The sequence below is a fragment of the Gallus gallus genome, chromosome Z (genome assembly GCF_016699485.2).
Source record: "Gallus gallus isolate bGalGal1 chromosome Z, bGalGal1.mat.broiler.GRCg7b, whole genome shotgun sequence".
Lineage (NCBI taxonomy): Eukaryota > Metazoa > Chordata > Aves > Galliformes > Phasianidae > Gallus > Gallus gallus.
The window spans coordinates 19,969,754-19,986,862 of record NC_052572.1 but is presented as its reverse complement, the minus strand read 5'-3'; the positions used below and the strand labels follow the sequence as shown (position 1 = coordinate 19,986,862).

The following is a 17,109-nucleotide window of genomic DNA, read 5'->3' as shown; positions in this document are numbered from 1 at the left end:
ATTGTTCAAGATTTGCCAAAACGAGGCAATTATTTTTAGTTTGCTGAGGCTATGGTCACATCAAGGGATCCAATACTCCGTAAAGGAAACTCAGAGCTTAGGTTACATCCTCTCCAGCTTCCACTTTTTTGAAACACAAATGTGTTACTTTAGCTCAGACAGTGATCTGGTCAGCTAAGCAAAGTTTTTTAAGTGCATCAATAGTACATGCTTCATAAATTAATACAAAGGTATAGTACAATTTAATGACCACTGCTACCCATTATTTCAGGGACTATTGTGGCCATCTGTGAAACAGCCATGACTTTTCTAATCATGTTCACAAAGGGCTAACATGGTGTTATCACACTTGCAGGCATCTGAGCGTGTTTTCCTCACACTGTCTGCCACTTGATATTCAAAAATTAAAATTGCCAAAAATAGAATTTTTTTCACTCTTTTTAAAAAAGAATATACATCCCAAATTATATAAAAAATACTATGTTTATTGTATGTTTATACATGAGGTTGCAAATCAAGCAGTGTGTACAGCATTACTATAGTCCAAAAAGCTCTTACTTGCGCTGTTGGCTCAAAGCAGAGAATTGTGGTGGAAAGACTTTGCTGCTCTTAGAGAACTCTGAGAGGAAAAGAAATTACTAATGCTTTGCCTAGCAACATCTATTGCAGTCTTCCAGGAAAAATTCCAAGGAAAAACAGAATCCCAGTTGAGATGTCTCCAGTGATATCAACTGTGGCAGAGTACCTACTAGTTTGTCAGTGCTTGTCATGTCTCTCCCTGCACTAGATGGTCACAGATCGTACTGACAATTCTCAAACAAATGAGGAGAAGAAAAGAAAAAAACCCACAAAGCTACCATGCCACTAAAGTTTAGCTTCAAAATACAAAGAGAACAACAAAACACAAGCAAGTTTTTGGTCCTCCTTCAACCAACTCCTTCCACTTCAACCAACTCAACTATAGTTCTACTTGCTCAGTCTAGCTGAGTTAGTTAATTGCTTTCATGACCACACCTCCTCCAAATGCATTTCCAGAGCTGCATCCTCCAATTGCTGCCTCAATTTTGTGTTACTCCAATACCTCTTTCTTCTTCAATCTTTTCACACTGCAATTCACTATTGTTTTTTCTGCTTCCATGGTGATCTCTAAGACTTCCCTTTACATTTAAAGCAAGTTTGTGGTTTCCCCATTTAGCAAAGCATTGTGTTTTTCACTTCTCTTCAATACAGGTCCAGGTCAGGTGTGGAGTCAACACTCTTGTAGGTTCATTTCAAAGCACGTTATTTCACATTAGTTAGCTTTTCACATCCTGCTTTTATTTACTTTCAGAAGCTCTCATTGCCAGTGAAATCAATGGCTGTCATGACATTCACTTCACAAAAGACTGAAAAAGGAACTCACTGATGTAGGATTTGGAAGCTACAGCTCCATATTGCTTCCATATGTGTCAGTGTCAGAATGAGACAGAAGACTTGTTGCTCACACTGCTTGATTCATAAAGAAACATCACATCACAACAGCTAACAGATGCACTCATATCTAGATATTTATCAGGCAGTTATTTCTACTGTACCATGCCAGTCAACCTATCACCTTTGAGAACAGTCATGTTTACCATGTAACTTAGCCACAGAAACAAAACTTGGAAGGAAGCACCAGTCCAATCATGTCTAATGCATACTATCATAACTCCTATATAAAACCCTTTAATAATATGAACACATTTCACTTTTACATTATTAGGCTGTGTGCCTCTGCTGTTCATCCCAGAAAGTTGGACTACCACCTCACTGTCAACATACATAAACTTTTTTCTAGATTACATGTGGCCAGAGTCATTTACTACCCTTTTTTTCATAACTTGTACAAAGACACCTGTACTTGAACAGCATACAAGACACCTGTATTTGTTTCAAACCAAGTATCTCCTTTTTCAAAGCTGGCAACTGAGATGAGGTGCAACAGCCGACATAGAACCCCATACTGCAACACTCACTGCCAAATTACAGCAATTCTGAAATTCCATTCACTTCCTTGCCACTTCACACTGGTGGTCCACAGTTGTTTGTTGATAACTAGACCCTGTCATGTACAGTTTATGAACCCCTACTTTATAGTTAATCCATGTTTACTTTGTGCCATTATGTTTTACCCCAGTTTATTTTGTATTTCATATTCTTCCTACATGACATAAATCTCCATAGAGTTGATACTTTCATTCCAGCCTAGTAATCAAGTTTTCTGAGAACAATGTTACTTTCTGCGTTATAACTAGAAATGAACAACTACAATGGATGGAAAAAAAAAAAAACAACCAGCCAGCCAGTTCCAAAACAGAGCCCAGAAGGCACACTGCTAAGTAGAAATCATTAGGTACACCATTAACATCTTTTTTAAAACACACTACAGCTTTTGTACTAAACTTTCTCCTCATCATTTTTAAGCTTTACAAAACATCCTACTGAAATTCAGAAAAAAAATGATGGACAAACTTCAACCTTGATACGAACTGAAATGCTTGTATAGTACATCCCAGCAGTCTATGCAGCAGCATGACTAAAGACCCTAGACCTACTTAATTTTTTATGGTGGTTCACTCTCAACTGTACAAAAATAGAGAAAATACTGCACTGTAGCCTCTCACTACAATGCCTTTAGAAAATGAGCATACACCAGATGTTCTGGGATATGCAAGAAAAGATGGAAGTTTGGTGCCTACTAAAACGCAGAAGGGCTGGCTCTTCAGGCAACAACAGCCAAAATGATACAGTTCAGGCCCTTTCTCAGCCTATGTGTCATAGTTCTGGGGAGCAAGAGAAGGAGTCACTTTTCTTTATAATGCAGGCCTTCCAAAAACCTTAGCTAAAAACTTACATATTATCTTCCAGCCTGACTCCAAATTACACTAAGCCTGAGGTCTTACCGTTTGGAAAGGCAGATTTTGGGGTAATTTAGACACCACAACAGAGAGTGAGGAACTCTCAAAAAAAAAAAAAACCTGACTGCGCAAAAAGGTGATAGAGGAGCTTCAAAACAGAAGGAATCAAGAGAAAAATCTAAGTGTTGGGTACACAGTGCTGAAACCATTACTAGAAGTCAGAACTCAAGTAAAAAAATCCTTAAGATATTAGTTAACAGTTTTCTAAAATCACTGTTTCAATAGGTAGCTGCAACAACAACAAAAGCCAGTAACACTGACTACCCCCAAGAACCTAGAGAATAAAACAAAGTGTCACTATGAAACTACAAATAAAACCTGTCTGTCTCCACATTAACTACTGTTTGCACTGGTCTTCACAACTCAAAAAAATCAAGCAGCAGAATTAGAGAGAGATTAAAAGATGAAGAGAACAAAGAAAGCAGAATTCAAGGCACCTGAGGCCACTCACCTGTGAGGAAAAGGCTACAAGTAGATTTGGTTAAGCTTTATGACCAGAAAAGATTAAATAAGTGTAAACAGTTACTCACCAAATCCTAAACTCACCAAAACACTAGAATTAGGAGCACTCTCTCCAAGTTTCAGGCAGATGAAAGCAGTAATGCATTTGTCTATTCAGCAAGCAGTGAATTTCCAGATCTCACTTCCACAAGAGATTTATGAGTCTGGCAGTGTAAGTTGCTTCAGAAGAGTATTCGATAAACACACAAATAGTAGGTCCATAAGCAGGCATTTGACAAGACTTGTACAGAGCTGGACTTCTAACATATCAAATATAAAACTCTGGATATGAAGGAAAGATGAGCAGAGGGCTGGAGTACCTCCCATATGAAGACAGGCTGAGGGAACTGGGCTTGTTCAGCCTGGAGAAGAGATGGCTGCAAGGAGACTTCACTGCAGCTTTCCAATATTTAAAAGGGGATTATAAAAAGGAGGGGAATCAACTTTTTACAAGGGTAGACAGTGACAAAATAAGGTTTTAAACTCAAGATTGGGTGTCAGGGGTAATTTTTTTTTTTTTAATGGGAGCGGTGCGGTGCTGGCACAGGCTGCCCAGAGAGGCTGTGGACACTCCATCACTGGATCTGTTCGAGGCGAGGTTGGATGGGGCCCTGGGGCAACCTGGTCTAGTACCAAATCTGGGAGTTAGTGGGCCTGACAGTGGCAGGGGGGGAACTGGATGATCTTTCGGGTCCTTTCAATCCAAGCCATTCTATGATTCTATGAAAGACAAAGGCACCAGACTGCAGTCAGCAGCAAGGCTGGCCTGATTTCCATGAATAACCTCACCTGCTGCCAGCATGCTAGACAAATCATCAGTGTGCTCCACTGGGACATTTGTTACCACAGTGGTTAGCTTAGTTCAAGGTGAGAAACAACACTCCAAAAAGACAGAAACACTTAATAAGCTTTAAAAAAAAAAAAGTCCAACTCTCCAATTTCACTGAAGTGTTGTTCTAAAGAAGTTCTCCTTTACTTTTCATAGAGCAATCTTACTAACTGCATCTTACATTCACAAAGCAATCTCCTTTCCAAACTGTAAGAAAAGCCCAAACCAAAACAAACAAATAGAACCACCGATTTCCAATATTCACACAAGGTTTTCCAACTCTCACTGGTTATCCTCATGACCTATTTGAGCCCTCTGCAATTCTCAGTTTTGAGGAAGTAATTAGAGTTGTAAATATCATTCAAAAGATAAAGAAGATATTAACATATGACATTCTGGTATTTTCTGTCCTGTAACTCATTTTTCTTTTTGTGTGTAAGTGAAGGTTTTCCTTCAGTTACTGGTAATGACATTTGCATTTTTTCTGTCAGAATAGCAAAGTGTAGTTGTAGGAATCATCCGATGTCGTCTTATACGTGTTTTTATTTATTTTTTAAGACTAAACATGATTTGACATCTTCTTGCACAGTCAGCAATTCCTTGGAGTTACTTAAAACAACTTCACAGACAGCTTCCTTGAAGTCCTTTAAAACTGCTTCTGAAATTACCACTCCAGTCTTTAATTGTGTATTTCTACAGGTCAAAGTCCTTTTTGTTTCAATACAGTTATAGTATGTAGGAACAAAGGCAGATTCAGTCAGGTTTCTCTTTAGAACAGCACTGAATTTTAATGGTTGCAGAAGTTTTTCAGCTTTTTTCTGCAACAGAATTTAAGATCGTGGTAGATTAAAACAGAGTGGTGAATACTTTCTGCCAAAATACTGAGATGACTTGGCCAGTTTTCTCCCTCCCTTCCCCCCTTCCTCATTTTGTTTATTGCTTAAATGAATGGCAGAGACCTCCTTTTCATGATTTTGTTTTCTCTGAAGCTGACAATAGCTGCATAGAAACAATAGCTTCTTACATCACACAGAAGATTTCTAGCAATACTTCTTACAGATGCTTTCAATCAGTACTATTTTTCTTTTTTGATCTAGCCTACCAAATAAAGCTTTTTTTCCTTCTCTTATTTTGCAGTATTACACTAAGTATGAATATTTATTATTACTTAATTTATTTCAGAGCTGTCAAACATTGCCCCCAGTTAAAAGGCAGAAGCCTCACATTTCCTACACATCTAAAGTCTGCATTTTGTCTTACCTGAGAAAGGTTATGGGATTTCAATATCAGACCATTAAGGGAACTTTGAGTAATATTTTAATTCTTCTCAGTGGTTTGATGAAAGCTTATTGTGTCTTAAAAATCATCTGGTTGGTATTTATATTCACCCCCTTCATCATTATCAGAATTCCTTATTTCATTAAACTGTCAAGATAAACTTGGAAGTTTAATTCATGCATACAGTACGAAGAGCATGCAAATAAAATAAAAAATTTAATCAGTAACTTGGAGTGTTGTAGAAATCAAAGTGTGCATCTGCTTTTCAGACTGAATTAATTTCTGTTTACCTCTTCCAGAGCCAGAAATAGGGCCTAAGTATGCCTCTAAAGACAAAGCTTTATACAAAGCTCTCACTCTGCCTCCCTCTACTTACCTACTTACTCGGTAGGCTCTACCACTGAAGGCAATTCCTACTAGCTTGTCAGGAAAAGAAGACAGTGAAAATACTCACATATGGGATTGCAGAGAGCTTTCAATGCCTGATGGGAGCCACGATAAACTCAAATTTGCACTTAACTACAAAGTGTCTATGGAATTAATGATAGCTTGAAAGCAGAATAGTATCCTTCTAAATGAAAGGCATGATGATCCCATTGCTAATAATGCAACCAAGGCCAAACATTTACAGCTATATGCAATATGTTATATACTTGACATTATTTTATTTCTGCTTGGGATTTCACAATTGCATTTTACAATGTCCTAGGATTATCAGTGTCGCAAGTACAGTGTGAGTGGCAAAGAACAAGCAGACTTTTCCCTCTATGAACATGGGAAACTTGAAATTTGCTTATGCCTGATGCAGCCAGCACACCAATACGTAAAAACAATAAGCTACACTGAAAGCAGTATTATTTGAATAAAGAACAAAAAGTTCCCTCATTATATTCAAGCCTTTAAGTAACAATTTCCCCTCACTCTTTTAAAAGACTAAAATATAAGATCAGACTCTGAGACTCTTCAGATAAAGAAAACTGCAGAGGAAAAAAAATAGCCCTGAAAAGAAACAGCTTAATAATAATTTACCTGTTTGAAAATGTCAGTTAAAGTTCTGGTTAGAAGCACAGTTATACGGTTATCTCTAAGACCTCTACTTACTCTATCCTCTAAGCAATTCTAAAATTAACTTCAGTTCATAGCAACATAAAAGAACTGTAATAGTAATCAAAAGTCTTCTAGGTATGCTCTGCTCATGTAAACAATTCCTGTCACCACAGACATAAATAAAAGCATATATCTGATAAATTAATTCCCTTTCCTAGAAAAGGTAATTCCAGTGCAATTCTTTACATAGCATTATCACTATCTGTCTAACGGATATAAAATCTAGCTTTAAATATTCAGCAATAATTAAATTAAAAGACACCGAAACTAATTTTGCATAACACTCCCCATTAGAGAAATGGCAAAACAGTCTCCTTACATCCTTCCTATCCATGTTGGTTATTTTTCCCTGAGGAGATTAATAAGGCACAGAAAAGAGTAGCAACATACAAGAACCACTAGCCCCATATTCTGCCTCCAACAGAGGTTTTACTTCAGAAAAGCATTTACCAGCATAGATATTCTTCACCAGCTTCTACTAAATCAACAGCTTAGGGATTTTCTAAGCGAACAATTGACTTGTTTATCATGATACTTTCAAGAATAGGAACAAAATGCATTTCCAGGGTATCAGATATAGTACCATTTCATAGCTACATACTTACTACAGAATTCAAAGCATCCCTTTGCAGAGGTCATAGTTGTAGGAAAATCATGTCAACCATCTGTCTATCTCTATATTTGGAACACCATAACAAGCTATAGTCTTTTTAATTCTTGGAGTGAAAATTAAAAAAAAAAATAGTACTGAAACAAGAGTATAGCAACTGTGAATGTTCTACAGAAAGGAACAAGGACAGAAAAAGAAGAAATAGCACATGTCTGAACAAACACAGTATGAACAGGTTTACAGATATAACCAATAGTAGCTTATGACAACTTACATCTGGACTTACATAGTTTTATTTCCCTATCCGCCCCCCACCCTAAACATTTAATGAAAAACTAACGCTGATACAGCACATAAACAAAAAGCCCAGAATTAACCAGCCTAAACAGATATGGAATCACATTCATAGTCAAAAAAATCACTGCAACAAGCTTAATTTAGATAAGTATCTAAAAGTCTTAAATTTTATTACAAAAACTGTATTACACTTTCACCAGAATATTTCACCCTAAGTCTGGAAATACATACTGAAAGCACATGTGTTCAGACAACATTAACTATACTATGTAGACATGATGAAAAATTGATTATCAAAAGCAAACGTCATCTCAAAAACTATACTAAATTTCAAAATTCATCATGATTGACCAGACAGTCTGTTTACTGCACCCTCTCACTACTAAGCAAAATTCAGACTGCTCGGAACCCTTGCTGCAGACTTAATAGTATCTTTTCATTACATTGGAAATTTAACTTAACTCTGAAAACCTAACAAAAAACCTTAAACTTATCTAAAAGGCACTGGATTCTTTTACTCTGTAATGTACATTTACAGTGAACATTATTTTGTTGCCAGACCATTGTCAGCACTACGATGTTCTTCCTGATCTCAAGATTCCGGAGATACAGTACGGCAAGGATGGCAAGATTACAGAAGAAACAATACCATGGGAGAAAAGTTTGAAAGGATAAATCACACTAGATAATGTAAGCAATAAATGCCTGCAAAGGAAGAACTTAATACAGAATACAGCAACGAAATGAACTTCTTCCATTCTGTTACTCTCAAGCACCAAAAAAAAATAAATAATAATCTAGACTGTGCATTCCACAGGTCAGTCCAACAAAAACGCTGTTCAATTTTGTGCTTCAGGAAAGGGGCTCCTCTTATAAATACTTCATGCTGTTCAACTTTTTTTTTTTTTACTGTTTTTGAATAAATACGTACATTAGAAGAACTCAAAAGGATAATTCATCTTTTATAACACATACAGATACTTTTGCAACAGCAGTAGTTTTCACTCAGGCATGACCTCTTTCCAGTGATTCATCATCTCTTCCCACCTCATCAAGCTGTAAACCTGATGCCATGTTGTCAAGAAACTGTATAAAAACAAAGACTCCAGGTCATAAGGCCATAAGAAGAAAACAGGGTTAAAACTGGGACCCTGCAACAGGCTACAAGAGGGAGTGGGTGGAAAGCACAATAAATACTGAACAGAAATGAAAGATAGGATTCCCCCATAACATAATGGGAAGGAGGGAAAAAAAATGCAATATAAGCTGTACAATCCAAGCACCCATATACTGCTCTGTATTAAACACAGAACAAAAAGATGAGAAGGTTCTCTGAAGATTAGGATTTCAACTCCTGTCATTCAAGAGCTATTTATACAAAATATAGAAGACCTACATAAATATGTGAGAATCTTCAAGTTACAAGGGAAATCCACATACTGCATATCAAGAGCCAAATGCTTAGAGTGATTTTAAAAATGACATGGCAAAAGTAACACATCTTCCTGGTCAACACTTCAGTAGCAACCATCCCCAGAACGTCTGGGTACAACAAAATGAGAACCTGAACAGGATAAGGAAGTCTGAAGGTCAGAACCTCTAGCCCTACCAACAATAGTGGACTTGAAGCCCTGTGTGTGACCTGACCACCAGGGAAGGACAATAAGACACTGTGTCAGCATGGCTTACATGGGGATTAGGTAATTGAGTCAAATGATTTAAATGTGGTAACAAAAAAGACTTAATCACAGTGAAATAACAGATACATGCCACCAAAGGAAAGAGTAAAAGCACATTAGCATTTAAACCTATCTTCTAGAAACTGTAAAACAGGTCTGTTTTACAAAAAACTGTAAAAAAAGTCTGAACTGAATTTTTATAGTGGCATTATACCGTCTATCTCGCTATAAAATTGTCATTGCTACTGGGAGCTGCACATAAATGTCAAGATCATCATACCAGATTACCCAAAACACAGAGGATGGTGTAGACACTGACAAACCTGTTTAATGGAAATTGGGCTTTAGAAACAACAACAAAAATCACAGCTTGTACCCTTATTTAGTATCCTTTGTGTTTGAAGTCAGAACAGTCGCCATGATGTTTTGGCAAGCCTAAGGACAGAGTAGCTGCCAGTAGGTTTTTGGACTAAATGGATTTTCTTTGACCATGGTCATCAGTGTCTGGTGCTCCAGAGACATGTGAAAGAAAATCTGAAGCAGATGATTACAAAATAACAGTCACAAAGACAAGATTTCTTCCTGCTTCCCATCCATTAGAGGTTATCTAAACTGTAGATAGGTAGAACATAAACAACCTTTTATGTCTGCCTGTGGTTTTGGTGTTTCTCTAGGCTTTAGTACAGAACTGGATATTCCCACCATCCATACCAACATCCTCCTTAAAGTTATGCCATGCTTCCAGCACTCATGTCTTCTAGTAATAAGTTCCACATGACAACTGTTTCTAGTTCCTACTCTTTTCCCAGTTTCAAGTTTTCCTCTTTCAAACACTGACAGTTCTCCTGGTGCTTTTATAAAAAAAAAAAAAAAAAAAAAAAAAAAGAACACAAGCTCATGATCTGTCTTTCTTACAGCATCTTTCTTTTCCTAGAGTTTCTATCCAGTCTTCAGTTACTCTTCCCTTACAAGAAGGTCCTTTCTCTTCTCCTTTGCCACATTACTTCCGACACTGTGAGAACACCACTGTATCCTCCCCCCTTTTCAAATTAGCAATTACATAATTCATTCCTCTGTTCTTCTAGGTAGTATTTCAGATTTGCAGAGACAAGAAAGAATAGGAACAGCCTGAGGAAGAAACAGACAGAACACAATCGGACTGGAAAAGTAAATGAAAAATACCAATCAGCTTTCCAAAGATCTGCAGGGCATAAAATAGACTTATCCTATTTCATCAAAAGACAGAACTTAAGGAAAAAAAAATAATTGCAAGTTATTCTTTCTCCATATCATTTATAGATGTTTGCAGAAGATAATGTGGATAATGCATAAGAAGTGAGGATACGGGTGTAAGTTCACTTGCAAAACAGTGGGTTATTTTTTTTTTTTTAAGCAAGGGGAATACATCACCAGACAAAGGTCTGGTGTTTAGACCTCAAAAAGAAGCACCTCTGGACAGGGAAAAACACCCATACAGTCCACAGTCCAGCTCTTCAGAGTGATAAGCAAATTTTTCATGACTGGAACCACAGTTATTGCCGGCAGTTCACAAGCTAAAATGAACAAGCTCTCTCCCATTTCCAAAGCATATTTCAAGTAACATCTATAAATTATACTGAAATATGTAATAAATTTCAGTATCAGAAGTGACTATAAAAAGCTCAAATAGCTGACGACTTGATATGTCTTACATTATATGAACATAACAAGTTATCCCATGCAATTGCAACTGGAAATATTATCTGTAACTCTAGACAACTCTTATATCAGTGTTTATCCAACTGAGAAAAAACAGATACACAGCAAGCAGTTCTGTAGCGTCAGTTCTTGAAAATGCTGGGTTTTATCCAAATACTGGTTTTCATGCATTTTTGGCCATAAGTTCCAATAATGCCTTCCATTTGTACATCTATTTTCTATTCAGACATATAAGAAATCTCTTGTGAAACACTTAAAACTAATTAGAGCTTTTCAAAAAGACAATACGTAATTTTTCTTTCTAGAAGGTTCTGGTCTCATTCTCACATTTACTGTGTTTTGTATGTTCATAAATTCCTTGCAATATTGTGGCAGTGAACAAGGATAACTTTTAACTGTGATGTTTTTACAAAAAAAAAAAAAAAAAGCAAGGTATACTCTTAGCTCTTATTATTATTCAGAGAAAAAATAGAGTTATCTGGAATTAATAAAGCATTATCTGGATTCTAAAAAGCACTCAGTGTAACTGATGGAAAGATGGGGAAAAATACATATACTTTTTAAAATAATCCCATTACAAAAAAAACCCAACACTTTATTCAGCAAATAAACATGAAGAAATTTTAATGACTTATATTTATCTCTGAAATGTAAATTTAGTTTTAAGGAAAAGGAGTTCCTTCAGACAAGACAGTGTGGGGAAAAACACCCAGACTGACCAATGTAATGCTTCCTCAGAAAATTTCTGTAGGAGTTTTAACTGTTCCTTCAGGCTTGGGTAGCTTGTATGATATCAGGCCCTGACGCTACCTGGAACGCAGTTCTGGGTTTGGCAGGTCCAGGTACCTCACTGTTACTGAAGAAGATCATACTTCACATCTCTTCATCCCAACCATGCATTTTCTGATACTTCTGAGGTCACAGATCATCCGACAGTCATTTGAACTCCCTAATCCTGCAGAAAACTATCATATTCAAAAATCTGCTAAATTAATGCAATTAATACATTGTATCAGGAAAAAAAATACTGGCAACAATGAATGAGACAGCCAGTAAGAACAACAGCACTGGCAGAGGCACGCTCTCTTTGTGAGAAGAAGCTAGATCAATCTTGATTGCCTGGGCAACCACAGCCCAGTCTGCTAATAGCCTACCTTCTGAACAGAAAAACCATCTACATGCAACCTAGTGCGATCTGTTCTTCAGTATGTGTCTCAAAACGCTCCTCTCTAAGCCCCATGAACATCTCCACTGTCAGCCCCAATGGAAAGCAAGCAAATACTGCAACAACCAGGATCTCCTAGCCCTGGTACAACTCTGCAGTGTGGCTGCTCACACAAGGACCACACTAATGCAAATACTCAAAACCCTAGGGTGCTATGATGGAAATAACTGCTGAGATGACGTCCCCCTATTCTGCTACTGATGGGTAGTATTTAACACATTACATCTCATATTTAAGTGATACAGCAAAACTCGTGAATTGTTAGTAGGAATGAAAATTAAGCATTGTTGTGTTCAAGAGTTAATGTTCACGCTTCTGGCTTCAGAAGTGAGCAGAAACCTGAAGAGTATGGAAAAAAAAGAAGCACTGCCATGCCTCATCTTCAAGAAGACATTCAAAACAGCCAGCAATACATATGAAAAATGGACATGGGCCTTGAAAAACAGTTGTACAGGTTGCTATGATGAAGTTTTCTGAAGCCTTCTGAACTCTGCAGGAGTTATGCAAATAACTATAGGACCTATCAGATTCTTCACATGAAACACAAGCCATCAAGCACAAATTGAGGGTTTGGTGTAATACCACGTCCAGCTAACACCAAGCATTTGTTTTTTTGGTTTTTTGTTTGTTTGTTTGTTTTTGGTAGGGTTGAACTGTACTATGGGAGACGGGAAAGATGAAAGACAAGCTGCACAAAGACTTGCTGCTCATTTCTGCCTCATAAAACCACACCAACCACCTCCGGCTCTTCTCCCCTTCAAAACATCTGGCTCTCGAACACTGGAGAAAATAAAACATCTTCCAGAAGAAGCCAGCAGAACCCCACCCTGTGCTATGAGGTCTCAGACCTCGCGGAGGCTGGGAATGGATGACACACTCCCACTCACACCAGAGAGCCGAAGGCACGAGCGACGTGCCTCCCCATCCTAGCAGAGGCCGCGACCCAGCACCTCAGTGTGGCACAGCACCCTTAATTCACACGGGCTTCCAGCCGGCCCCACGCAGCCTGCAGCCAGGGGACGCCAGCGAGAGGAGGAGCACCGGGTCCCAGCAGAGGAGCAGCCACCCATGGGCACAAAGAGCAGGCACTTCCCGTATATTTTAATCATATCTGAAATATTACCACCAGGCCTTCCATCAGGAGACGGCAGCGTCCAAAGGCATTTATGCCAGCGCACGCCGCGCTGTCATTTTCTGAGACCACAGTTACCACGCCAGAGCGAACGCGAAGTTCTCCCTGTGCGCGAGGCGCCTCCATCACCGAACCTCATCCCCGAGGGCCGCCCCCCCCCCCGAGCCTTCCTCCTCTCCTCCCACCCACGCCCCCCTCCCCCCGAACCCCCACACCGCCCCCCCCCCCCCTCCACCGCGCGCCCCCCGCCCGCCGCCCCTCCCCGTTCTGCCGCAGCCTCCCCGTGCCCGGCGGCCGCCGCTCCCCTGACAACCGCAGCGCCGGGCCCGGCCCCTCCCCGGCCCCGCGCACACAATGGGCCCGGCGCGAGGCCCCCTCCCCGCCCAACCCCGCGGCGGCAGCCGCGCCGCCGGCCCGGCCCGGCCCCTCCCGGCCCCCCGCCGCGCTGACCATCGCTGCGTTTGATCTCCACGTAGATCCCGATCTGGATCTTGCCGAAGTTGGCCGCTGCCATCGCTTCATGGGGTAGCCGAGGAGAGCGGAGACGCTGCCGGGCGGGCGCGCGGGGAAGGCGCGCACAGCAGCGGCGGGAGAGCGACCGCAGCGGCTCTGGGAGAGCGGGAGGGGAGGAGGGAAGGAGAGCCGGGGAGAGGGAGGAGGGGGGGAGAGAAAAAAGGCGCCGGCCGGATACAACAGGCGCCTGCCACCGCTGCGCCTGCGCGGTTTGCCGCGGCGTCACAGCGGACCGGCTGACGGGAGGCGGGGGCAGAGCTGCTGCGGCCTTCGTTAAGTCGCCCGTCCCCCTGCCTCGGAGGAGGGCGGTGCTGGGGCTGTGTGCACGGGGGCGCCCGAGGTGGGGCCGAGGGGCTGCCCGGCGGCGCCCGATTCGTTTACCGGCGGCCGCGGGGCCGCGCGTGTGGGGAGTTGGGGTGCGCTGGGCCGGGCCGGGCCGCGCCGCTGGGCTGCGCCTCCCGCACCTGTCCCCGGCTGCGTGGCTCCAGATGGTGGCTGAGCTGCTCTGAAGTTTTAGCCTAATAGCTTTATCCGCCTGCTGTCTATTCGCAGGGTCGCTGCTGGCAGGTGGAGGAGCTTACAGGACGATGCTGCGGAGCAGCTCCCCCACCTGACTGCAGCTCTCGAAGCTGAGTAAGGCCGCGCTGACAGCAGCATCCCTCTGTCCCCGCCCCACCGCTGCCCGGTGCTCTGTCTCGTTGTGGAACAAAGCACAGTGCGCGTTCGTCGTTTCAGAGCAGTGACCATGATGCCAAACGAAGTGGAGACGCCGTCTCCTGGGTTTCTCCTTGTGGTTCCAATTGCTGCAAAGCCACGGTGGATTAACATTGCCCTTCCCGCACAGCTTTCTGGTCACCTTGAGCAGCATCACAATAAATACCCCTTAGCACACAGCCTCTTCTTTCCCCAGCAAAGCCCATCTATTAAAAATAATCCCCCCAATCCACACTCCAGACGGTAATGCCTAACGAGGGCTGACACCTTACTGAGAGCCGCAGGCCACGGCCCCTCAGCCTCTGAGCCCACAGCTTCCCTGTCTCCACTTTCAGACCTGCACTGAAACCAGAGCAACCCGCTTGGCATTCATGACTTTTGGCCCCTGCAGGCCTTCAGAAAGCATGTATACAAGTGCACACGGAACAGAGCCAGAGAGGAACTGGCAAAAGGTTAAACAGCAGTAACTGTCTTGCACAAACTTGGTTGCTTGGTTGCAATTTGTGTTGGCATCTGTTCTGGTGTAGAACACCCTTTTGGTGAACTGCTAATGAAAAAAAAACCAACAAGATAAATAAAAATATAGAGCTGTTTTTTTCCTTAATGCTTTATAAGTTTTAAAAACTTACTCTTGCCCCTCATTTTTTATATGAGAAATTTAAATCTTGAGTCACATTCTCCATGGAAAGCATTACTCGATACGGTTATGCTGGAATTATGATACTAAAGGCAGTAAGAATTTATTTTGACTTTTTAGTTTGTTCAGAGTCAATTTAATTTACACTATTTACAAATACAAAGTAATATTGCATTGAAAAATAGTGATGCTGAGTGGTGCAGTCAATACAATAGAAGAAAGGGATGCCATCCGCTTGGACACCCATGAGAACCTAATGGGGTTCAGTACGGCCAGTGGGTCAGGGAAATCCTAGATATAAGTATGAACAGGGAAATGAACTCTTTGTGAGCAGCCCTGCCCAGGACTTGGGGGTCCTAGTGGGCAAAAAACAGGATGAGAGTCAGCAGTATGCATTTGCAGCCTGGAAGGCCAACGGTATCCTGGGTTGCATCAACAGAGGGGTGGCCAGCCTGGAGAAGGAGGGGATTATCCCTCTCTGCTCTGCCCTTGTGAGGCCCCATCTGGAGTACTGTGTCCAGGCCTGGGGCCCCCGGCTCAAGAAGGATGTGCAGCTGTTGGAGTAGCTCCAGAAAAGGGGTGCAAAGATAATCAGGGTGCTGGAGTACCTCTCCTATGATGAAAGGGAGTTGGGATTGTTTCACTTGGAGAAGAGAAGGCTCTGGGGAGACCTCATTGTAATCTTCCAATACCTGAAAGAAGCTTGCAGGCAAGAGGGGGACTGATTTTTTATGCAGGTTTATAGTGATAGGACAAGGGGAAACAGACTCAAAAGAGAAGAGGTTTAGGCTATATGTTAGGAACAAATTCTTCACTACGAGGGTGATGGGGCACAGGCACAGGCTGCCCAGAGAAGCTGTGAATGTCGCATCCCTGGAGGCATTCAGGACCAAGCTTGTTGGGTTCCTAGGCAGTCTGATCTGGTGAGTGGCAGCCCTGCCCATGGCAGGGGAGTCGGAACTAAATGATCTTCAAGGTTCCCTGCAACCCAAGCCATTCTGTGATTCTATGAAAATTATCTGATACAAGTAATATGATGTATTTGAGAAGGCCTCTTCTGATTACAACAGAGCTAAGGATATGCATGTTCTTTTTAACCTATAGGTGTTTTTAGAATTAAATGAAGATGCAACGGATGTTTTAGACCTTTGTAAAAATTAGACAAAGGCTGACACTGAATTAAAAACTAATTTTTTTCTTCTACTCACCGTACTCCATGGCACATCAGGAATTTGCACTGAAGTTTTATACTGTTGGTTTTGTGCAGTTTTTACTACATGGATTGTATCATTATTTAAAACTACCCTCCTGCTAGACATGGGACTTTATGAATAATAGCACTGTGCTATACTATCAGAAAGTGATAAAAAGAAGAGAACTGCCATATTTGTAGAGATAAAATATATTAATCCATTCTCCATTTGATGTATAATGAAATATAAAAATCTGATTTTCATGTAACAACATCTGATGATAAATTTTGCTCTACTGAAAACTTTACATAGCCTTACCTGGGAGTTCAAGTGTTCAAAAAAATCACTCAAAATCTTCATAATTGTTCTTATGTCTTCCTCAACTGCTCTCTAAAATCCAGTGTATTAAATTCCTTCTGAAAAATTCTGCTAGTTATCTTCCCAAATGCAGCTGATGTGTTATTTGAATAATAATACTTTTTATATTATTGCTTACTAGTTAAATATTAAGGGGGGGGGGGGGGGGGGGGGAACATTTATGTTAGCTTTTTTGTTTAAGCAAATTCACCCTGGCATAATAGTAATGTCTCTGTAGTGGAGAATCCTGATGCAGACGCTGTAGTTATAAAACTCAAACATACTCGTCATATGTCACTTGCACACCTTACATAGAGCTGTTGGTGAGATACAGACATTCATACCATCATGACAAAATGTTCTTCAGCAGTGTTTTGCTAACAGAACAAATTTAAGCAGA

At 40.9% G+C, this 17,109-nt stretch overlaps 1 protein-coding gene and 1 long non-coding RNA gene across 5 annotated transcripts in view; one reads left to right on the top strand and one right to left on the bottom strand.

The window, feature by feature from the left end:
- KIF2A (kinesin heavy chain member 2A) overlaps positions 1 to 13,942 on the bottom strand; it is a 57,105-nt gene extending 43,163 nt beyond the window's left edge. For 3 of the 4 annotated variants that reach the window (XM_015277306.4, XM_015277307.4, XM_015277308.4), the window contains exon 1: positions 13,746 to 13,942. In XM_015277306.4, coding sequence (XP_015132792.1) covers positions 13,746 to 13,809 — 64 coding nt within the window. In that variant the 5' untranslated portion in view covers positions 13,810 to 13,942. The remainder of the gene's footprint in view (positions 1 to 13,745) is intronic. The other variant, NM_001039312.3, reaches the window with a different exon arrangement.
- On the top strand, positions 13,677 to 16,709 carry LOC121108268. The gene is made up of 2 exons (XR_005842679.2): positions 13,677 to 13,820; positions 14,361 to 16,709. It is a non-coding gene; the product is annotated as an uncharacterized LOC121108268 (long non-coding RNA).
- The last annotated feature ends 400 nt before the right edge of the window (positions 16,710 to 17,109 follow it).